A 23,425-nucleotide genomic window follows, 5' to 3' on the forward strand; every position below is an offset into this window, starting at 1 on the left:
GCAATTGAAGATTTCCTGTTTGGCGGTGGCACAACCTCATGATCATGATGCTCATTATGAGATGATTCTATAGAAAGCACTTAAATTGTATAATGTCACCCGAAAGCGCTGAAATTGATGCAGCCGCGCTGAGACGACAATTTCATGGGATGACTTTAAAACGGAATGGGGATGGTTTTGGGGATTCTCATGTGGATGAGGACGGGACGGATTGGATGCTCACTTGATGATGATATGTCAGCAGCCACGTTGGCATGTAATCCAATACGGGCCGACGGTATGGACTGATAAATGCCAAAGTGTGAAGAGGCGCATTTCGGATAAATGTATTGTCTACAATTTCAGCAGCGAGCAAGAAAACCGCAGAACCAGGAGCCCAAAAAAACGAAGGTATGTGCGCTTAGGAATTCAGCCAGTGATGGGAAAGATTAGTGATTAAGGGACCGAAATAGGGGAACATCTAAAAATTTTAAAAAAATTATTTTTATATAGAAAGAACAAACCATGTTTAACATATTATATAGAGCGAACTACCTTGATCAGTAAAATGTTCTTAAAAGCACAACCTGAACTGATATGTTTGTCACGCTCGCATCCCCATCGAAACCAGGAACACAAAGCACATTGCAGATACAGATACAGATACAGATACAGATACAAATACAGATAGAGATGCGGATGCCCAGTGATAAGATAAGACAGCGACGATCTCAATCTCGCAGCGTCCACGGGGATCTCTGAAAAGGGTCGTCATATATGAAGTGAGCACTTCGGGCAGCCCAACAAGCACCGAAATAAAAGCAGAGAACTCTGTAAGGGGTCGGGCAGTTTATGCTTTTTTAGTATTCTTCAGTTTCGTCGAGTATCTACATATACATATTTATGCTGTTCGTATTTGGGGAACCTTCGAAATGAATGTCCAAAATGAGTGGTAGAGAGGTTGGTGGTTGAGGACGAGACGACAGCCGCATTTGGAAACAGACAACGCAAATCAAATTCTAAGAGTGTTAAAGGCTGACACATTCAAGTGTTTGACGCGTCCCCACCAAAAAGTAAGTTGGTGTGCGTTTGTATCTGTGTGTACCTGCCGGTGGTGTGTATGTGGTATCACTTTCAAAGAACGTCTGCCAGTCAAGGGCCAAAAAAAAAAAAGAAAGAAAGAGTGAAAAGCTAAAATGAACATTCGCCGACAGCTGCATGAGAGCTTTTTTAAGATATTCACACATTCCTAGTTTAGAGATAATCGACATGTGAAAAATCCCAAGTCTTACGAAATCATTAGCAGAGAATTACATGTAGCAGAATTGTAAGTTTAATATAACTCAATCGATTTAATTTTCTATTAAAATTACATTTAAATTGCCTCCATTGTTTATTGCTTGAATAATGCATACATCACATAAATAAAATAGAACTACTACTTGGAAATTAAAAAACGAGCATTTAAAGTAGCAAACACTGGTTAAATTCGTTGTTGTCAACTTCCAAACACATATACATAAATAACCCAGAAGCACGAGAGGTTCAAGAATAATTATCGCTTAAAGGCCGGACAATAAATAATTTGTGAACAAATGTTGTGTGAATGCTATTCCACACTAGACTCCTACGCCAATGCTTAAAATTCGCATCGAATGATAATTCAATGGAATGACATCTGCTTAATTAGCCCACAAATTTGTTAAAAGCAAAGCTAAATCAATAATAAATACATCCACTCAACTCGCCTCCCACTCGATCTGCGATCTGGAAATGTTAATTGTTGGCCAGAAACAGAACAATGGGCATGACTTTTACCATCGCAGCCAATGGCCTCGAGGAATGCGCTGGAATCACCGAAAAAAACCCATAGAAATCGATGAAATAAAAAAGCACAAAAGGTTGGAGCCAAAAAGTAGAACAAGATCGATCGCTGACTCTCGGATTCGATTCGATTTTGTTTGATTAGACAACAGAGTGCCTGTTTTTTTTCTTGGTTAGCTTACTATTGTTCGGAACCACAAGCACAACGAATTTTGAAGTTTGAACTCGCCTCGTTGTGGTCAAAATGTTTTATGACTGCCACACGTTGCTATGGAAGTAAGCATAGAAATGTATCTGGCTCTGACTAATTTGCATTCGATGCGGAAACCGGAAAACTGCTGGTCATTGCCATTGTTTAGATACAAGTAATAATGGGTGCCTGCAACATGTTGCCACTTATATAGATTGATCATATTCAAGTTAAAAGTTTGAACTTAGAAGTTTCGTGCCTGACTTTGCCACCATACTATGCAGATCTTCATTACATTTCATTTTGATAAACACGAATGTAGTTGAGCTGCCAAGAACAGCCAAAAGATATTTTGCCATTTCGACTGACTTTGGGTTGGGAATAAGGATTGGGTTCGGTTTTGCGGCCTGAGCTCTTTTGCCCGATGCCTGCCGCCTGATAAACGAGCAGGGTTTTCCGAGGAAAACATGGTTATGGCAGCGGGGCCATGGAGGCCAGCTATGAGGTGGAAAGGTGCCACAAAGTGGTGGGAGTGCGACTGGTTGTGGGAGTCGTTGCCACAATGTGGGCGTGCCGCAAACGCTTAGATGTGGCCAACAAAAACGGGCAGCAAAAGCGCGTGGAGCGTGCCTCATAATTGGCAACGTGAAACGGCCAAAGACGAGCCCGCAACACGACAATTATTTGGGCAATGTGGTAAAAGGTTTTTCGTTCTTTTTGGCCTTTTACCAACTGCTTGGCATCGCCTCACCCTTTCTCTCCTTTGTTGCTAAGAGTTGCGGTCTCAGCATAACGTGGCTAACAAGCAAAAAACTGTTGACCAAAAATTAAGGCTCGCAATGCGCGTGCAAAGAGTCACAGAAGCAGCAAGAGCACAAAATGAAATGACACATCAGATAAGGCAATATCACCTACCCAGGCCGTTGGGAAACCAAGGAGACACAACCTGGTCAGGATGCACTGGCCGAAATTGTAGCTACTGTTGTCAACAAATGTTTATATTTTCAACAAGAGCATAAACTTAAACAACATTCTATTGAAGATTGATCAGAACACCTTACATATTCTCTGAACTATCTATCTATATTTCAAGTTTAATTAGTTTTTGGCAGTGTGGCAAACGAGGCGACGACGCCGTTTGTCTGCTTCGTTGCCACATCCACAGTCGCAGAGCGAGAGCAAGATGCAACAATTGATTGCCAGAGAAGGAACCCAGGTCCAGTCAGGAGCTGAACAATGTGAGGCTGCTGCTGCTGCTGCTGCTGCGATTCCAACTCCATTTGGATTCGGAGGCGACTCCTCAGGGTCGTTGCACAGCAGCAGCAGCAGCAGCCGCAGTCTGCAACGTCGTTCCCCATTTGTACTTTGCAATGCAAAAGACGCGATGTCCTCCGCCCAGATGCTCCACCTTCGTCTCACCAAATCCGTACCCACTCCACTCGCCCATGTCGAGTACACGAAGTACAACACAAATTCTGGTGTTGAACATCATGTTCTCGGTGCCCCGAAAATACAAAACAACAACATAAAAAAATACTACAAAAGAATGGAAATCACAATGGTCTTGAGACTTGGGGACAGGCCAAGAGCAAGTTGGTCCAACTAGTCGGGTGTTTTTCGGGCGGATTTTTTGAGGAAAAGTCTAATGGATGAGTGGCATGTCGCATGGCTAGACACATGCAACATGCAGCAGCCCCGATGGCTGGTCCGGTCTTCGCTGGGTTCCTCTGATCTTGGCCAGACCAAGGCACACAATGGCCGCATAAAGCAAGGAATCTCAGACCCCAGAGACGCAACTTTGACGCATGAATAAGTAAGCAATGCCAATTTTCAATTTCCAATGCCAAACCTTCAACTGCGAGTGACATTGAGTTGGGAGTGAGGAAAATGCATACCAACACATAAGATTAAAGTTAAAAAAATATCTAAAGCTTTATTTTATTTTACTTCCTAACTCGCTTTTATCTTCGTTGATTATAATTAAAAGCCAAATGTCAAAGTGGTGTTGAAACTAATCTGCATGGATATGACTAAAAATTATCATAATCCGCATAACAAATGGCGAAAAATACACTAATTTTATTGTTAAAATATATATGGGTAATTCCAAATCATTAATTTCTTACTCGAAAGCTTGTTAATAAAATTTTAATTTTTATGTTTATTTATATACATAGTAATTAATAATTATTTTTAAGTTACGATTTTTGTTACTTTTGCTAATAATAATTTATAAGCCAGCACACTAATTAACCCGCTAGCACTTCCTGTGGCTATTAACCCACTAAGCACGTTGGTGTAAATATACTGCCAAAACAGTAATCATTATAAAAACAGCAACAAAAAGCTTACGTGACGTTGCACAAAAATGAGAAATATTTTTCGTTTGTTGTTTAATATTTCACGTGCTTTCTGAGTTTCAGGTACAGGAAGAAATAAATTGTTATTCTTTAGAGTGAGCGTTTTTTTTTTTATTTAGTTTTCTTGCAGTGCCCATTGTTGTTGCTCTTTAACACTTTACGTGCGAAATAAGACAGCGTGAATAAGTAAAAAAATAAGGGGAAACGAGTCGAAGGAAGCACTAACTTTAAATTAGCTTTGACAAGATAAATGATCGAGCATCGGGCTAAGAAAGAATTGAGAAATGAATACCACAGGCGACCTCTTCCCTTTTCGCAAGTTGCCTTGACTTAACCGATGCACTCAAAAAGTAAGTAACCGATTCGAAAAAGTAAGGAAACAGTTTATAAATAGTATAATTCCGAATACGAATTACACTTTTAGGTTCAATTTCTTGTTTTTAAAGCTTATTATTATATTACTTCTTGGTTATAAAGGGCTCCCAAATTAATGCTTCTTACAAGCTTAATAATTTTAATTTGAACCATAATCATCTGAAATACACTGTAGCCAGATCTTTAGGCGCATGGAAGGGAAGCCCTCATCTGCACCTCCAGTGACCCCGACAGTTGGGCTGCATTCGCGCCTGGTGCATCCTTATCCTCATTATGCCCGTCTCCGTTTGCGTCATTGGGTCTGCTATTTCAATCGGACCGGAAAGGACGCGGCACTAAGTATATATAATTTGTGCCCCTCCGCTTCCATCGGCTTCCTTCCTTCTGCTTGCCGCGGGCAGGTTCCGTGCAATTTACAATTGGCATTGGCAGCGAGGCGTCAAAAGGCTTATTAAAAGAAATTTGCAATTGCAACGGACAACGGACAGTGGACGGCGGACACTGGACACTGGTCGTGGAGACCAGCGAACGAATCGAGGGAAACGAAGCCCATTTGAAATTGCATCCCAAGATGCACAGCTCGAGATTTACCATTTCAGTGCGCCGTCGAGCCATTTATGTTATTTTTGCAGCGGGTCTCCATCTACGTCTGCGTCTGCATCCACCACCACTGCCATCCCATCCGTGCCTGCTCTCTCTCACTCTCTATAAGGCCCGTTCTCCACACAATCCCCCAATCACAATGGGGCAGGCACGAAACTCCACTTTTAGAAGGCACCTTATCTGCGCAACGGCATCATTATTTCACACCAGCCCAGCTGAAGGCACAAAGCAGCTCCATGGACGAGCTGCAGATGGAAATGGGGATCCGCAGGCAGGAGGATCGAAAGGATCGCAGGGGGATCGCGCCGTCTGTGGGCAGCGGCAAAAGGGCACACAAAAACGGCATAAATATTATGGCCAAGCTGCGAACGAGCTGCAGGAGCCGAACATAAACAGGGTCTAGAGATGGTAAACAGGGCATAAAAAGGTGGTAAGAGCTTCTTGAAAATAATAAAATAAATGAATAAAGCTGCATATGAACTATTCTGTTACAACTTACAAGAATAATGAAGTCTTTTAAATAGTTTTCAATTAGCAAAGCAAAAAGGATAACGACCTGCATATTATTAGGGATTGAAGTTCCTTGAAATTCGTGTCACGCAACCATCGACGAATCCCTTGAAAAAAGATCTCATATCAAGAACAGTACGTGGCCGGCAATGCCAAGAAATGCTTAAACATAAATTCAACGAGACGAGGAAGTGCAGGACGGGATTGGATCGGATGGTATAGTATGGGTTGGGATGGGAAGGAAGGAAGGTGGAGGCCAAAGCCGGTCCTGGCACATCGCGATGTGCCACAGCAGATTAGTCTGAGCCATAGAGCAGCTTCGTGTTTTCGTTTCTCTTTCTGTGGCAGATGTGGATCTTGGCCAGAACAGAACCGAGGAGCCAAATGTTCGCATTTTGCAGCGGTCTTAGGTTTTGGTCTAGCTTTCTCTTGGCTTTCTGCTGGAGCTGGAGCTGGTCAAGCTCGACCGATGCCATTGCCGATGCCCGGATCGCATTGTTCCCCGTCCAGCAATAAATTATCGATTAGAGTGGGCTGCCGTCTGGATATGGGCAATGCAGCTGGGGGTTCGATGACCCATCATCAGGGCAGGCAAGTAACCGACTTATTACGGACCAAATTACATAAAAAGCAAAGGGTATGCGTTACGTTTTACGAACTGCTGGAGGGAAGCCCATTCGAGTTCCTAAAAGGTTCACGCCTACACTGACGTCTTTTTGTGATCCTGCAACTGTACGCGAAGGTGTGAAATTTCCAGCCTGGTCATATTCCCCAAAGGCTGCCAAAAGCTGATGGTCCTGCCGGTCCAGCTACTCGTTTGAACCCGTCCCGAGAGCAGCCCTAAAGCCTTTAATTTAATGCCAAGGCAATTCGCCTGGCCGGCAGACGTGGCTGGAATTTTAAATGTATTTTTCAGCCACAAGAATCCGAAAACGGCGAGCGCAAAGTGTGATTAACGCGTACCTGCAACTCAGACGGGAATATCGAGGACGGGCCCAGCCTTTTTGACACAAAGCTGTGGTCCGTTCGGTCTCTGGTCTTTCGCATGGCCATTCTTCCTTTTTTGGTCCCTGGAAGGCCCTGCGACGTTGACAAAAAACCCGCGGGACCCGTGGATCCTCATAAATGCGCGCAGAAGCTGCACAAAAACCCGACGAGAATCCCGGCCTGCCGGTCACCTCCTCATCCTCATCCCCATCCCCATGCTCCATCTCGATTGGCCGCCGTCTACCTGAATGGCAGTTTGTAACTTTTGTGTGGCTCGGGGCTTAAATGCCCCAACTCGTTATGCTTACCACAGCAGCAGCAGCAGCAGTTGCAGATAAGCAACGAGCAGTTGCAAGAGCCTATTCACTACCCAAAAAAGCGTTATTTATTTAAAAGTTTAATTACTGATAATATTATATATTTATTAAATATCAGTATGTTTATGAGCTGTTACATATAATGTAACAAACTTTACCACTTCCGTGGTGCTCTTCTATACTCCACTTCCTTGTTGCAGAACCAATTTCTCGCAGTGTATAGAATCTTCTGCAACCCGCTTTGCATGCCAGCCCCTGCCAAAATCCCTTCTGCCCGCCGCAGGCTCACCCATTTAATGAGTGTTGTCTGGGTCGGATTCGGGTTTTGGGTTTTGGGTTTGGGTTCGGGGTCGGACTGCGTCCACTGCCGTGTCGCGACTGCATCATTTTAATAATATTGTTTACGTGACATTTGATTTATTATGAACTTTTTCTTTTGACAGATTATGTGGCGGCTTGACTCCATGCCAGTTGGCTACTGTTTCGCCTTGGCACGCACACACACACACACAGGGAATGAGAGCCCTGTGATCGTTTTGGATGCGGGGACGACTTAATGGATCCGCGAACCTGAATCTCTGGAGGGAAATCGGCAACAACAGCTGCGGATGCTGGCGAATCAATTAGCCTGCCATATAACAGTAAGTAAGGCCACACAATTACCCCAAATTACACGAAACAGTCCCACATTAAGGTTATTCAATTAGCATTATGAGCAGAGCGAACAAGGTTTGCGAACTTCACTGGGGGAACTTAGTAAGCCTGATAATTTGTATGAGTAATTTGTTATTTCTGCTATGTGTTTTTATTATAGCAATGAAATCATGGATATTTTCTGCGAACGTGTTTAATGCGATTTTTAAAATAACGTTTGATAAAAGATAAGAGCAGCACTTATTTCGAGATGTTTTAGAGTATATAAGACAATTAGATTACAAAGCTTTAGAGTACAAAGAAGACCGACATCACGTTAGAGGAATAAAAACGGCTTTAAAATACTTAACAGCCAGCACTATAAAAACTATTACCCCAAAACTTTAAAGTTTCAGTCCGCTATCGCCTCCTTATCTAAGCACTACCATATCGTTTACAATCTTTTTGAACTCCCACCGAAATGGTAGAATCTCCTTTAATTTCCAGCAATCAGCGTCACGATTGATTCCCATTAAATCCTTCCCTTTTATGGCACACCACAATCCATCTTCCTGCCTCGAACTTCGCCTTTTAACGCCTTTTTTACGACCCGCATACCGAAAGAAGAAACAAATTAATAGTTCTTGTCATTTGAAGCGACCAGAAATATAATTAAAAACCGTCTCAAGTGCCAGGGCTCTCGATAAATCAGTTCGAGGCGACAACACCAGAGTATCGGCAAAACACATGGGATCAAAAAACGAACTCAGAGCCAGGAGAACCAAAACATGGCCTAAAACCGAAGAAATGTTGGCCCAAAGCCGGGCGGTTGGAATCCCTCTCACCTTCTTCTCCAAAACTCAACTCGTTTGAATGCCAGAAAAATGTTTTTAAATTATAAGAAACCTTTGCGCGCTTCATTTTCTGTTTAGGGTTTTATTTTTTGTGGATCCATTTGGGTTTCCTGGTTCTGTACCGATCTGTATTTTTTCTTTTTTACTTTTCGTTTTTATGTTGTCGTCTGATTCGTTACGATTATTTACAGAGATCTCGACCAATGTCGTTTTAATTAAGAACCAGTTTATTTTTAGGTTTTATTTTGTTTGGCTTATTTTTTTCGCCTTTGCCCAGCGACATTTACAAATTAAATGGTGATAAGCTAAGGTTTTTTTCTTTTTTTTTTGTGCTTGCCCCTTTCATACTATCAAATGTTTAATTATGCGACATGCAAGGAGTGCAATAACAATAAGTGTGCTGCACTGCGAAAAATGCAACATATTGGTATAAATAAAAGATTATACTTAAAATAACTGATCCATAATACTACCAAAAAGGAAACCATTAATTTTTGTAGCTATGCATTCGATGTTTTTTGTGTAAAGCAGCGAGTCGAAGAACTCATTTTCGTCAGTGTGGTTGCGTTTATCGTTGAGACTTTAATCTTTATGGGTTATGAATGCACTCGAGTGGTTAGGCTCAATTTAAACAGCCATCGAGAACGACCAGAGATCGGAGCCTTATTTACGATAGCTGTCAATAATAATAGTCATAATAAACACAATCGCCGCGATCCCTTGTGGCTGAAGGTGTTGCACCCATGCGGCGAGGGTGCGAGTTCGTTTTAATATTGACCGATTCCGATAATGTCATAAATGTGACAGCGATAAAAATCAACTCAATTTAGCCGAGCTGTGAGTGTGTGGCAAGGGGGTCGGTCGGTCGTTTGGTCGGTCCTCTTCTCCGCCGGATAGATAGATGTATCTGCAACCCTGCAGGTTGTTTTTTGAACCTCGAGACAGTGGGAGACAATTCAACTTCAAACTTGTTTACACTTTACAGCGCTGGCAAATGTTTGATCGAATGTCTCACCGCACATATTGACATTGTGATTAGGGTTCGACGGAAACATTCCTCCAAGCAGGAAGCTTGCACAACCCAGCTCCGCTGAAAATGCCCACATTTGACGGACAGAGAACGGCACACATTGCCGATGTCGATGGCTCAGCCATTGCCGTTGCCATTTCCATTTGCACTTCCATTTCCCATTTCAGTTGGAGACGGCGAACATTTTATGCAAAATCGGACACGACTTTGCACTAAAAATGAAGCGATCCCGCAGAGAAACTTTGACTAGGCTGGCCAAAAAGGGAGGAGCACTATAAACAGCACTACTGATCTTGAAAGTTCGCCATTTACATAAGAAATTTAAGGAGGTAAGAGTTGGACAAACAGTATATGTGTTTAATGCTCTTACTTAATGCCAGAATGAAATATATAATATACTTAAGCCAAACTGAACCATTCATAATAAAAACTAATCCTCTGTAAGCTAGAGACTCTTTAGCTATGTCCAATGATACTTCCTGAGGCAGTTCTTCTTTGAAGAGACTCACGTAGACTGTCAATGCATATGCAGATATATGAACACTGTCAGTCATCTTGCATCTTGCAGACATTCAGTCCAGCGGAGCTGGGTAAGATTTCTGCGCATAGATTGGAAACCAGAGGAAGGAAATAAATTGCTTTTGGCTTATGCAAAAGCCAGCTCCGCTTTCCGCCGCAGGAAGATGCTGGCCAGCCTGGAGTCAGACATCCCAAGTTGCCAGCCAGCAAAGCGCGAAATTTCTCGTACGTGTGCGATGGTCCCGGCATCGGCGGAATGGAGTCAAGGAAGTCAGGAGGAACTGTGGAGAATTGCGAAATATTCTGCGGCGTTGTTATCGCCGCCTTTGGATCGCTGAGGTTGAGGCTCCGCAAGCGGAATGCGACGCACAATTAATCATATCTGAATATATTGCGCCCTTTGGTGGTATAAATCTTGCTGGGCTTTAAGTCCAGCTCACTCTCTCTCTCAGAGGAAACTTAACAAAATAATAAAAAATGAAACGAGAAGAAAATAAAAAATAAGAACTGCGCATTTAAGCGCTTCACGCGCATGCGCAACCAATCGCTTGATTAGTTCCCAAACTCGAGGCTCTAATCCCTGAGCTCATAAAAAATAAAGTGAACAGGAAATAAGCTTAGGAGGTAATGGCATCCGAATGGTGCGGATCAACATTCCATACGTCTGGGCCAGCTTATTATAGTTCGTAATGAGCGTTCCCAGCTGCATTTCTGCAACCCATTTGCCAATTATATGAAATTAAAGTCATATCTGGCAATTGCTCTCGCTCGACGCGTCTTGCCTTCTGGGACTGATGAGGTGTCGCCAGTGGGACGCGTAATTAACCCCATGGATACTGGTCTCTGTGCCACATCCAAAGACCAGAGCAGCAGCAGACTCTTCTAATTAAATTGTGCTGGCTACTTTTTAATTAAGTACACACTGGCAGGCATCCAACATTTATAGAACTGCCACATGGGATCGGTGGTAATATAAGGGCCTGACGAATGCTAGAATCAAATCAAGGAAAGTCTACGTAGTTAATTAAAGTAGTATTGAAAATATTTCTGATAAGCAAACTGCCTTCATAAGTTGCGAGATTATTTTCGCAATGAGTACTCCCGCCATTTAAAAAAGCTTCAAACTGCTCGACTGCAGATTTAAGCTTAATAAATAATAGTTTTCTGCACAAGTTGCCCCATTGTGTCCGCTCTGCTTGTGGCAATTCCGAGTTGATTCAGTGCATCATAAGCAGGGACAATGTTATTGACGTTGTGGAACCAATGTGGTCTCTCCTGGACAGCCGCAGCCCAGAAAGAAGACCGCAATTAAGTGCATATAAATTTCGCAATTTTACGATCTTCGCTCTTATAAAAATGCTCACTCTATGGCCACAGTTACAGTCACAGCTGCCAAAGGAGCACCCAAAAGACCAGGTCTCAAAGGCATTAAATGCGGCGATTTGTGTCCACGTGTTCGAACTGGCGGAAAATATGAGCAAAATGCATTCGTGACCGAAATGAGGATGCCCGCTGTTTTTCTATTGCTAATTAGCCGTGACATTGTTTAGCTACGGGCCATGAACTTTTTCACAAAAACTCGACTAGACAAGTGTTACTACTAAGAGACCAAAAAACTTTAAGCAACAGAACATATTTTAGATTCTAGTAGCTTATTCTACCATTTCCTCCTCTTTTTTTGTGTGTAAAACCGGATTAAAAACCCTTGGCAAATATGCCCTTCCACGGGGCTTATCTTAATTTTTGCATTTAATAACCGCATTGCGCCTGAAACGAGCCGGCAAACTGCCACTGGTCAGTCAGTTGGGCAGCGATCGCAACGGGCGGCCATTAAGCTTAATATGGCCAAGTAAATTCTTGGCCAACTATCCGGAGGTGTGAAGAAAAGTGTCGACTTGTTAAGCTGCGGCCACAGCGGGCCCAGACAGATAGCCACCACCACCAGAGCTCTGGACAGGATCGCCTGAGTTGCGAGCGCATTTCTCGGAAACAACGCGCTCGATTCGTGGAAGCAATAAATAAGAAGGTGGTGGCGGTGGCGGAGAAGGTGGCGGCATTGTCCTTCATGTGTTTCGTGGCGTAATAAATTTTTTTTATTTTGTTTCCCCAGCTTTATTCACAAGGACGACATGGCGAAAAAAGGGCCGACGGACCAACACCACCGCCCTGTCGCACTCAATTAGCGAACGCGAACGCGAGTCGCGCGCGTTTTTGACGCGGCGAAATCCGTTTGATTTTCATCTTGGCCAACTTAACGATCGGCGTGCGGTTTTCTTGTTGAAGCAAATTAACTAGACTGGTCTAGAGATTATCAACACCCAGCTACTCCTTCCCGCTGCCTGTCAACACTCGGCATTGTCTTTGCGAATGAAATCCAGACGAACAATGGCTGGAAAATAATATACAAGTTGCCTATACAGTGCCTGCTTAAGCTTTGATGAGCTTAGAGCCATAAACCACATAATGGTAGCTGCTCTATAAAACAAAATACGTAGCCAAGTGGAATAGAGCTGAAATTAAACTCCCCCCATTCGAGCCAATTCAATTTGGGGATTCCAACGAACTCTGTGTACACTTTATGGGCAAAGGTCATTCAAAGCGGTTGTTAAAACCGAAATTTGTTTTCTTAATTAGTTCGGGCAGCTAAAATTTAATAAAATTTAAGGTGGGAGCGAATAATGCAGCCGGATTCATTTTAGAGGAATATTTTCAACTTCTTCCACATGGTCAAAATATACTCCAAAATAACTAACTAAAATAAATAACTAAACTAACCAACTAATGAAAACTAAATAACTTTCTACTTTCATTAGTTCACATGTCAAAATAGAGAAGTTAAGAGATAAGAGTAATATAACTATAAATAATATGTTTATAGGAAATGGTTATCAGTTTAACATAAAATATATAAAATATTATAACTAGAGGAAAGAAGAGTACCGCGCAATCATAAAGATTTCCTATCAGATATAGTAGCTTTTATAGATTTTGCTCTTTGAAATGTGTGCAAAAAGTAGATTAGTTGACTATATAGCCTTTCCTTTTAAAAAGTGCACAGTATCTGCGCACCATGAAGTGTATAAATTGATCACGGCAAATATTTTTGATATTCATATTTAAATCGCTTTAAAATCGCATCAAAGCCGAATGACCAATTGAAGTGCCTCGATTCCATTCCGCTTTCAATTCGGATCGTCGCAGATGGTCGGCGCATAAACTCGGTTGTTTATGGGCCGAAGCCGCTTTGGCTTTCCTGGCTGAGTAACTCCGATCGTGGTTTCAGTGCCTCCCCATCTTGGCCTGGTCTGCGTGACCACTTCTTTTCAGCCATCGGCCATCGGCCATTGGCGGTGTCTAATCCATGGCAATTAATTACATCGTTACACGCGCTGCCGCCAAACAACTTAATACAACATAAATAATTGTCAAAATGCTCGGCCACAGACGCGCGAATTAGTCTTCATTATGTCAATAAATCTTGGCCAATTGCCACACCGGATCATGCAACATCCAAACGGGAGTCAATATATCTTTATGCACCTGTCCCACGCCGAAATGGAAACCGAAGCGGGAACATGTCCAATTTTCATTTCAATTAACGACGCTACTTTCATGTAGTTTAAAATGCTCATATCTATAAGAAGGATTCGCAAAAGATATTCTTTCTGAGAAGCAAGTAAATGCAATCAGGTGGCAGGCAATTTCCAAGAGAATATCCATTTTAAATTATCATTTCATTTAATCATAGGGGAAATGCCAATTGCCTTATTGATCGACTGTTCAGTTTTTACAGAGACATACTATATAAGAAGTGGACGCCAAAGTTGGTCTATGGACGTCTCAAAAGATGATTATGGTCATGACAACTTAATGACGAACGCAGCTCGGCCTGGGAACCCGATCCGATCCGTTGCGATCCCAAGAGCGAGCCCTCGTCGTCTGGAAACCCCTCAAGTTGCCCGGTGACCGAAAAACGAGACTGGCAAATTTGCATAAAAATCAGTGGAGTATATTGCCCGGATTCCCCGCCTCCTTCAGGTGACATTACCAAGCCACAAAAAAGGAAGCAGCAGCCACTGTGATACGACCAAATTTTAATTAAAAGTTTAGTGGAGCGAGAGACACACGCCAACGACAACGCGAAAACACACAGCAGCAACATCAACACCAAAAGCTAACCAAGAACAACCCAGCACAGTGGGTTCAAACTACATTTTTGTGTAGTTTTTTTATCAAAATATACTTTTACTCTGGCGATTAAAACACATAGTTTTGTGTACTAAGATCATGGAATAAAGTGGATATTCCAAAGACCTCGTTTATGATTTGGTTTAACTTGGATAAGCACTAGCTTTGTGCCAATTGTACAGCAACCGCAAGAGCAACATCGGGAAGCTGAGATCTTTGGGGCACAGCGACCGCAAAAGGTTGCTGGGGCAGAATGCCGTGCAACAAGTGTCAGGCCGTGCAACATGGCTAACAAGCGTCGCCTGTTCGTCGCCGGCAACGTTCGCTGTCAGCTCATACACGCCAAAAACAAAAAGAAAAGGAAAAAGCACGGAAAAAACATACATACGGAGGACGAGGTGTCAAAGTAAATATGCAAGCGCTTACAACAAATTTTACATGCCGCTGCTATAATTGAAAAATCATGTTGCCGCACAGCAAATGTTGCCGCGACCGCGCAACATGTTGCTACATGACTTTGTGCTTAGCGAGAAAATGCAGCGCGTAAGGTCAGCGTATAAAAACATGAATATTTTGGCTAAAAAGATGCCGGAAAATGATGGAAAATTTGTGTACTAAAGCGCGAAGAATGCGGCTAAAAGGTGTGGTTTTTATTTTTTTAAAAACAAGACAAATAAGGTCAATAACCCCCCAAAGATATAAAAAGTAGAATAAGATTTCAGTTGAAGCGGCTGCTTAAGTTTTAATAAGATCAGCAGTGCCTTATAAGCAACTTTGGTGCAGGTGCCTAAGGGTTCTCAGCTCCGGAGTAACTCAGAATTTGTTATCTTAGCAATTCCCCCAAGCGACTTGCGGATGTGCAACGCCATTGAAGGGATAGCTGCTCTGCTTTGGCTCAGATTTTTGCGCTAAGAGAATCGCAAAACCACGCCGCGAATCACGTACATAAATAAATAAATACGCAGGCAACGGGAGCTGCAACAGTAGCGGCAGCAACATTCAGCGCAGCAGCCGTTGAAACAACAAACCAAGAAACAAACAAACAAACATTCAAGCCGCCACCGCAATGGTTGTTGTTCACTGTTGGTTTTTGGTTTTTGTGGCCAATGCCGCCGCTGCAATTGCCACTGATCGCGTCGATTCAATTAGTAATTCTAAAAAGGCGGCAAGCGACGTCTTTTGCATCTTAATGAGCAGTAACAGCAGCAGCAGCTCCTGTGGCAGCAGCAACACATGCAGCATGTTGCCGCCGCAATAACATTTGTTCATAACAACAAGAAACGGAGAGACAGGGCCACTTTTTCCATCCAATTGTGCCGGCACAGCACTTTTCATGCCCAAACGCAGTTTGTGATTGCTGCTGTGACCGTTGCTGCTGCAACTGCTGCAGTTGCTGCTGCAACTCCTGCTGCATTGACTATTTTTGTCATCCAGGTCCACGCACTGGTCGTGCAGCATGTTTGCGCGTTCATCTCCGTCTCCTGCCATTTCCACAGAAAATGTAATTACTGTGATTTAATTTTTTTCCACATTTACTTCTATTGCAGCAACGGCTGCACTTGGCCAGCTTGCAACGGCAGCAAGCGCAACTGCGGCATTGCCATTTCTGCGCGCGCATTACAAACTTGGCTCAAATTAATTCCTCAAGTCCAAATGCGATCTGGCCAAGCTGCAGCTAATCAAACTTTAATCAATGCGGCATTTTGATGCGACATTGCTAGTTTTTCTTTTTTTTTCTGCAGCCAGTTCCATAGTTCGAACGATGGGAAAATATGCCGCTTGGCCTGGGAGGAAATTTGCCAAGAAATTGTTATTAATCTGGAATGGTCATATGGGCAAAAAAAAAAGATCTTAAGCCAGTTTCAACTATTTCAAATGCTTCTCTAACAATTTCCATATCTGTCAAGTGCTTCAATTAATTATTATGACTTTTGATAGGAGGAGGAGTCATTACCTAAACTTTTGCTATGTATACTTATAGGCACTAATAATTAGCTCTACTGCCAACAAAAATAAAACCATATCGCTTTGAATTCGATAGCATGACATTATAGTCTTTATGCATTAACAAGCAATTAGTTTAATTTCTGACAGTCTAAAGGGTTTGCGTGCTAGAATGATTTTTACTTATAAGTGAAACTGTTTTTGTTGACACGACTAAACGCTTTAGTATTAACCATTAAGCGATTGTATTAAGCTTAAAAGATAATAATGAAAATATGACAGACCATTTAATGCCGGCCATCCCATTCGTGATATAATACTTAAAATGTTGGAATGATTTAAAATGCAGTTATCTTTATACATAATCCAAAATTATAAATAGCCAAGTTGAGTATAAATACAAACACTCCCAACCACAATAATTGAAATAATCCAACCATATAATTGGCTTCCTGATAACAGAAAGCTGTTTTGAGATTGTTATTGTTTTAAACAGTATACCATAGTACATACAATTGATTATGATTATGGCGGCTTGATATTATATGCCAAAGCTCAGTGAGTAGTGAAATTGCCTGTAGAACAGACCGACCGGAGAATTTCGCGACGAAATGTGGATCGCTCTGCTGGGGACCCCAATTTTGTTGGCGGTCCTAACGCTTCTTCTCAAACAAATTAATAAAACTTACTTCATACTCTCATTAACAAAGCGTGTGCGAACCGAGGATGGCAGTCCATTGGAGAGCAAAGTGGCCATAATGCCGGGAAAAACGCGATTTGGCAATAACTTGGATATTCTGAACTTTACGCCAGGTTCGTAATGTTACTCAATGGGTTTATATGTTAATAACTACTTATAAATTATTTAACTACAGCTAGTGTTTTTAATTTTGTGCGCGAATCCACGGCCAAGGCCAAGGGTAAGAATTATCTGTGGTATTTTCTACATGCACCCATGTATAATGTGGTTCGACCCGAGGAAGCTGAGGAGGTATTCCAGAGCACCAAGCTGATAACCAAGAACGTGGTTTACGAACTGATTAGACCATTTCTGGGAGACGGACTCCTGATAAGCACGGGTGAGTCAACCAATTTGTAGTGCATTATTATAGTCACTAATTAATCTATGATTTCAAGATCACAAATGGCATTCCAGACGAAAGGCTTTAACGCCCGCCTTTCATTTCAATGTCCTGCAGTCTTTCCTGGGTATATTCAAGTATGTTTAAACTAACAATTAACTATTGAATTTACTAAGTTATTAGTTTATTTTAGGGAAGAGTGCAAAAAGTTCATTAATGTTTTAGAGAAAAATTTAGATGCTGAGCTGGAGCTTAACCGGGTTATTCCGCCATTCACTTTGAATAACATATGCGGTGAGCTGAGTGAAGTGATCATACTAAATGATATTTAAACTCAACCATACCCTTTATAGAAACTGCTCTGGGTGTGAAGCTGGATGACATGTCGGAGGGCAACGAATATAGAAAGGCCATCCATGCCATCGAGGAAATTCTAATTCAACGCGTGTGCAATCCGCTGATGTACTACAACTGGTATTTCTTCCTTTACGGAGACTACCGAAAGCATTCGCAGAATCTTCGGATAGTTCACGACTTCTCCAGTCGCATTATAGAACGAAAAAGGCAGCAATTCCAGCAGAAACAACTCGGAGAAGTCGATGAATTTGGCAGGAAGCAGCGATACGCCATGCTTGATACCCTGTTAGCAGCCGAAGCAGATGGTCAGATCGATCATCAGGGTATCTGCGATGAAGTCAATACCTTCATGTTCGAGGGATACGATACTACGTCCACTTGTCTTATATTTACCCTACTGATGCTGGCTCTCCATGAGGATGTCCACAAGAAGTGCTATGAGGAGGTGGAAAGTCTTCCCGAGGACAGCGATGACATCAGTATGTTTCAGTTCAACAAACTAGTCTACTTGGAGTGTGTGATAAAGGAATCGCTGAGAATGTTTCCATCAGTGCCATTCATTGGGCGCCAATGCGTGGAGGAGACTGTGGTGAATGGAATGGTGATGCCAAAGGACACCCAGATCAGCATCCACATATACGACATCATGAGGGACCCGCGACATTTCCCGAAACCAGATCTGTTCCAGCCTGATCGATTTCTACCGGAGAACACAGTGAATCGTCATCCCTTCGCGTATGTGCCTTTTAGTGCAGGCCAGAGAAATTGCATTGGTCAGAAGTTTGCCATTCTGGAGATGAAGGTGCTCTTGGCAGCGGTTATTAGAAACTTCAAACTCCTGCCCGCCACCCAATTGGAGGATCTCACTTTTGAGAACGGAATTGTGCTGCGCACACAAGAGAATATCAGAGTGAAGCTATTGAAAAGGGTCAAATGAGTAATATTTCATAGTGTAATTTTAGGGAAAACGGGTTGCCAAAGAGCTTCTATTTGTAATATGTTTAAAGAAACAAATTAAACATTAAAACGATTGACACTCTACAGAATGAACGCTTGTCTTATTATCTGTCATTTAAAATAAATCGATTTATGATTAAATGATTAAACTAAAGATATCCTAACATGTTATTAATTTAATTAGCATATTCAACACAATCGGTAACGTTTAGATAAATTGCTGGTTGTCTTTTTATGGAGAGGATTTATTGTACATTGAAATACATTTGAATGGTTGTAATTGTGTAACTACCGACTACTTTATACAGCTTTATATACAAATTAAAGCTTACATAAAAAACATCAAAATCCAATATACATATATATCGTAAATTTTTATACCCAAGACTTTCTAAGAAATAGTTGGCAGTGCAGTATTAGTAATTTAATATACCCATCCATTGCATGCGCCAAGGGAACATGTTTTATACTAAGTAACTATTGATTTTACAGAACTCAATTGTTCCGATCACTGAGTTCTAATCAGCTTCGGTCATTTGTAGATCGGAGCTTAATCTGAGAGGTATTGGAACCTCTGGCCGGAATATTATATAAGCGTAGAAATGTATTTGGAAGTCCTGTTCGCTATTCCACTTGTGGTTTTCCTTTTTCGCAAGTTATGGGCTCATTTGAATAGGACCTATTTCATCCTGAGTCTTTGCAAACGAATTCGAACTGAAGACGGTAGTTTGCTGGAAAACAAAATTTACGTAGCGCCGAGCAAAACACGATTTGGAAACAACTTTGACCTCGTGAACTTTACATCTGGTAAGTGAAACCAAATCAACACTAAAACTATATTTAAATCGTTTCGAATACTTGATAGAAAGCATCTTTAACTTCATGAGAGATGCATCTGCAAAAGCGAAAGGTCGAAACTATCTCTGGTATTTTTTCCATGCACCCATGTATAATATTGTTCGCGCCGAGGAAGCCGAGGAGATATTGCAAAGTACCAAGCTTATCACCAAAAATATGATCTACGATCTTTTGAAACCGTTTTTGGGCGATGGTCTGCTGATTAGCACAGGTATTTTTAAATTTTGTATCCTAATCCCTAATATTTTAAAGTGTTTTAAACCAATTAAGATCAGAAATGGCACTCTAGAAGAAAAGCCCTGACTCCTGCTTTTCATTTTAAAGTATTGCAGTCTTTTCTGATCATATTCAAGTAAGTTTACATAATAACAAATGGTTGTTAAGTTGTAAGCACTTCCTTTATTTAGAGAAGAGTGCAGTAAACTTGTGAAAGTCTTGCATCAAAGTGTGGATACGGAGTTGAAGCTCAATCAGGTTATTCCTCAGTTCACGCTAAACAATGTTTGCGGTAAGTTCAAGTTCAAGTAAATAAAACAATAACGCTAGCTTTGAAATACATACGTATAACTCAAGATCAGAATGACCAGCAAATATAGAAATTACTATCTATCTCATTATCAATGAAATAAATTTGCAATGTTTATTGGTAAATCAAAGCAATTTACACTGGCCGTTTATTCAACTATGCAGAGAATTTCAGTGTGATTAATGTAATTGCAGAAACCGCACTGGGAGTAAAACTTGATGACTTGTCGGAGGGTATTCGATATCGCCAGTCGATTCACGCCATTGAAGAAGTTATGCAGCAGCGCTTATGCAATCCCTTCTTCTATAACATAGTGTATTTCTTTCTGTTCGGCGACTATCAAAAGCAGGTGAATAATTTAAAGATAGCCCACGAGTTCTCCAGTAATATCATAGAGAAAAGGAGGAGTCTCTTCAAGAACAACCAGCTCGGCCAAGAGGATGAATTCGGCAAGAAGCAGCGATACGCCATGCTTGATACCCTGTTAGCAGCCGAAGCAGATGGTCAGATCGATCATCAGGGTATCTGCGATGAAGTCAATACCTTCATGTTCGAGGGATACGATACTACGTCCACTTGTCTTATATTTACCCTACTGATGCTGGCTCTCCATGAGGATGTCCAGAAGAAGTGCTATGCGGAGATCAAATACCTTCCCGAGGATAGCGACGATATCAGTGTGTTCCAGTTTAATGAACTGGTCTATATGGAATGTGTGATTAAGGAATCTCTCCGCTTGTTTCCCTCGGTGCCTTTCATTGGACGCCGGTGCGTGGAGGAGGGTGTGGTCAACGGTTTGATCATGCCCAAGAACACCCAAATCAACATTCACCTCTACGAAATCATGCGGGATGCCCGGCACTTTTCAAACCCAAAAATGTTTCAACCGGATCGATTCTTTCCGGAGAACACAGTGAATCGTCATCCCTTCGCTTTTGTGCCTTTTAGTGCGGGACAAAGGAATTGCATTGGTCAAAAGTTTGCTATCCTAGAGATTAAAGTGCTTCTGGCAGCGGTCATCAGGAATTTTAAGATATTGCCTGTTACTCTTCTCGATGATCTGACGTTTGAAAATGGAATTGTGCTGCGTACGAAGCAAAATATTAAGGTTAAACTGGTACACAGGGAAAGTAAATAACCCAATAAACTTGTATATAGAGCATATATACTTTTATAAATTCAATGGCGTATCCAAACCAAATACATTTTATTATAACAGAACGTCAAAACACAATTACTAGACATAAACAAGCATTAAAGATTTAGATAACAAAGAGCTTTTTCATTGGCCTTTTCTTTTCGTTTCGTATGCCTGAACTCAGTGAGTTTTCAAGATTGCAGTAGTTCGGTTCCCCAAAGCCCACAAAATGTGGATCGCTCTGCTTGGGTTTTCACTTTTGATTGGGGCCATTTGGTTCCTGCTGATGCAACTTAATAAAACTTACTTTATTCTTTCATTATGCAAACGAGTGCGAACAGCGGATGGCAGTCCATTGGAAAGCAAAGTGTTTGTTATTCCCGGAAAAACGCGATTTGGCAACAACTTGGATCTACTTAATTTAACGCCTGGTAAAAGGAAAGATTGGGTTATCTTTACAACTAATTATTAATATTTATTACAGCTACTATTTTTAACTACATACGAGAGTCCACTGCCCAAGCCAATGGACAAAATTATATATGGAACTTTCTATTTGCACCCGAATATAATATTGTTCGCGCCGAAGACGCTGAAGAAATATTTCAGAGCACAAAAATCACTACAAAGAATATGGCTTATGAATTGATAAGACCATTTCTGGAGGATCTCACTTTTGAGAACGGAATCGTACTGCGCACACAGCAAAACATTAAAGTGAAATTCGAAGCAAGAGTGAAGTAGTGCATAATAAATACAAAACATTTTTCCTGTAAAAAGGAATATATAGAATTCGCTTCATCATAACAGCCGAAAAGTAGACTATGAAATTTGAAATATTCAAAATACTGGTTGAAGTAAAAGATAAGTAAAAAGGATGCCAATATGTAAAATCGGTGTAGAAAATATGTGCTATATTTCAGAATTTGTTTATATGAAAATTACATTTACTTGTATCCCCAAAGTACCAACTTAAACAAAATCTGATTTTCGAGCTGAGAAAAAACGATAAAATTAAATGAAATGAAATAAAAATTAAACATAAGTATGAAGAAATATAAACATAATAATATAAACAACTATTTTCATAGAACCCGTCTGTTAACAGAGTGCACTTCAATGTTCCAACGCTGTTATCAAACATGTTTCTACCGTAAACAATCTAATTGTCTATAATTATTTATAGAATCGATACGAAATCAAATGCACTTGCAGAAATTCCTTTCGTCTTATCTATTCTCTTTTCCAATTGGCAATGATATGAATATCCAATTAGAATTACACAGCAATGCCTGTTGCTGAGATAGTGTAGCACTTGACATAAACAAAAGTACATACATATATAAACAAAGCTACCACACATGGATTCCAATTTTTTACACAAACAATTTACTCGATAATATATGGTTTAAACAATTCAGCGGAAGGTGTCCTTAACATTTTGCACCACATACTCCGTGACCTTGAACACCTAATTAATGATTTTTCCTGCTTCGATTTGAGGGTGGACTTCAGAGGCCTTGATTGCAATATGGTTTCGCCAAGAAAATGCCTAATTTAATTATATATTTCTATTCTGCGCATCGAATAACAAAACAAACCGCACGCACACACACACACAAAGTCACATGCACTGGCAGTGCACCAAACACACACACAACAGCGCGCATCATGGAAAACCCTTGTATTCTTGCAGCCTCCCGGAGATTCAGTTAAATTGCACTTAAGTTCATTCACTATCACTAAAACACTCACCAGTTGTTAAATGCACTAAAACCACATTTACACCGAAAACTAACAAAAAACAAAACATTTTAATCCAATTCGCGTTAACAGTACAAATAATACACTTTAACAGCGCGTGCCCGATAGAGCTGGAAGAAACATCGACGTGGTATCGATATTTCGATGGAGTCAACTATTTCATCGATATTATATTTAAAACAATTAAAAATGAAAAGACTAAAAACGGATTTTTCAAAATTTAAATTCCTAATTAAATAGTAGCGCACATTTTGAAGCAATAAAATAAATTGTTTATCGTATTAATATATAATTTAAAATTAAATGGTTTCAAGCTTCATAAATCTTTTCCGTTTAATGGGGTTAAGAAACAAAATTGTAAAATTTCTAAACAGCTGATAAGCTAATTGTATTTATGAACAATATACTCCCGCAACATTTTTAATAACTA

General features: G+C 41.0%; 3 protein-coding genes across 3 annotated transcripts in view; 2 read left to right on the top strand and 1 right to left on the bottom strand.

Annotated features, from left to right (window-relative positions):
• LOC6613461 (bone morphogenetic protein receptor type-1B) overlaps positions 1-23,082 on the bottom strand; it is a 50,353-nt gene extending 27,271 nt beyond the window's left edge. Inside the window, exon 1 of the mRNA XM_002037897.2 lies at positions 22,987-23,082. Coding sequence (XP_002037933.1) covers positions 22,987-23,044 — 58 coding nt within the window. The 5' untranslated portion in view covers positions 23,045-23,082. The remainder of the gene's footprint in view (positions 1-22,986) is intronic.
• Positions 16,872-18,802, top strand: LOC6613465 (probable cytochrome P450 4ac1). The gene is made up of 5 exons (XM_002037899.2): positions 16,872-17,126; positions 17,189-17,392; positions 17,451-17,532; positions 17,589-17,689; positions 17,749-18,802. The coding sequence occupies exons 1-5, from the start codon at positions 16,925-16,927 to the stop codon at positions 18,687-18,689; spliced, it is 1,530 nt and encodes a 509-aa protein (XP_002037935.1). The 5' UTR covers positions 16,872-16,924; the 3' UTR covers positions 18,690-18,802.
• On the top strand, positions 19,243-21,367 carry LOC6613466 (probable cytochrome P450 4ac2). Its single transcript, XM_002037900.2, has 5 exons — positions 19,243-19,516; positions 19,575-19,778; positions 19,838-19,919; positions 19,975-20,075; positions 20,288-21,367. Exons 1-5 carry the CDS (start codon positions 19,312-19,314, stop codon positions 21,229-21,231), a joined length of 1,536 nt encoding a protein of 511 aa, XP_002037936.1. The 5' UTR covers positions 19,243-19,311; the 3' UTR covers positions 21,232-21,367.
• Positions 23,083-23,425: the final 343 nt, after the last annotated feature.

This window comes from Drosophila sechellia, chromosome 2L (genome assembly GCF_004382195.2).
Source record: "Drosophila sechellia strain sech25 chromosome 2L, ASM438219v1, whole genome shotgun sequence".
NCBI classification, from domain to species: Eukaryota; Metazoa; Arthropoda; class Insecta; order Diptera; family Drosophilidae; genus Drosophila; species Drosophila sechellia.

Excerpts from the sequence above, each read along its gene's own strand:
- LOC6613465 (XM_002037899.2), top strand. The coding sequence starts at position 16,925 with ATGTGGATCGCTCTGCTGGGGACCCCAATTTTGTTGGCGGTCCTAACG. Across the intron at positions 17,127-17,188 it reads TATTCTGAACTTTACGCCAG|CTAGTGTTTTTAATTTTGTG; the intron begins GTTCGTAATGTT and ends ATTTAACTACAG. Across the intron at positions 17,393-17,450 it reads CGGACTCCTGATAAGCACGG|ATCACAAATGGCATTCCAGA; the intron begins GTGAGTCAACCA and ends TATGATTTCAAG.
- LOC6613466 (XM_002037900.2), top strand. The coding sequence starts at position 19,312 with ATGTATTTGGAAGTCCTGTTCGCTATTCCACTTGTGGTTTTCCTTTTT. Across the intron at positions 19,517-19,574 it reads CCTCGTGAACTTTACATCTG|AAAGCATCTTTAACTTCATG; the intron begins GTAAGTGAAACC and ends AATACTTGATAG. Across the intron at positions 19,920-19,974 it reads TCTTTTCTGATCATATTCAA|AGAAGAGTGCAGTAAACTTG; the intron begins GTAAGTTTACAT and ends TCCTTTATTTAG.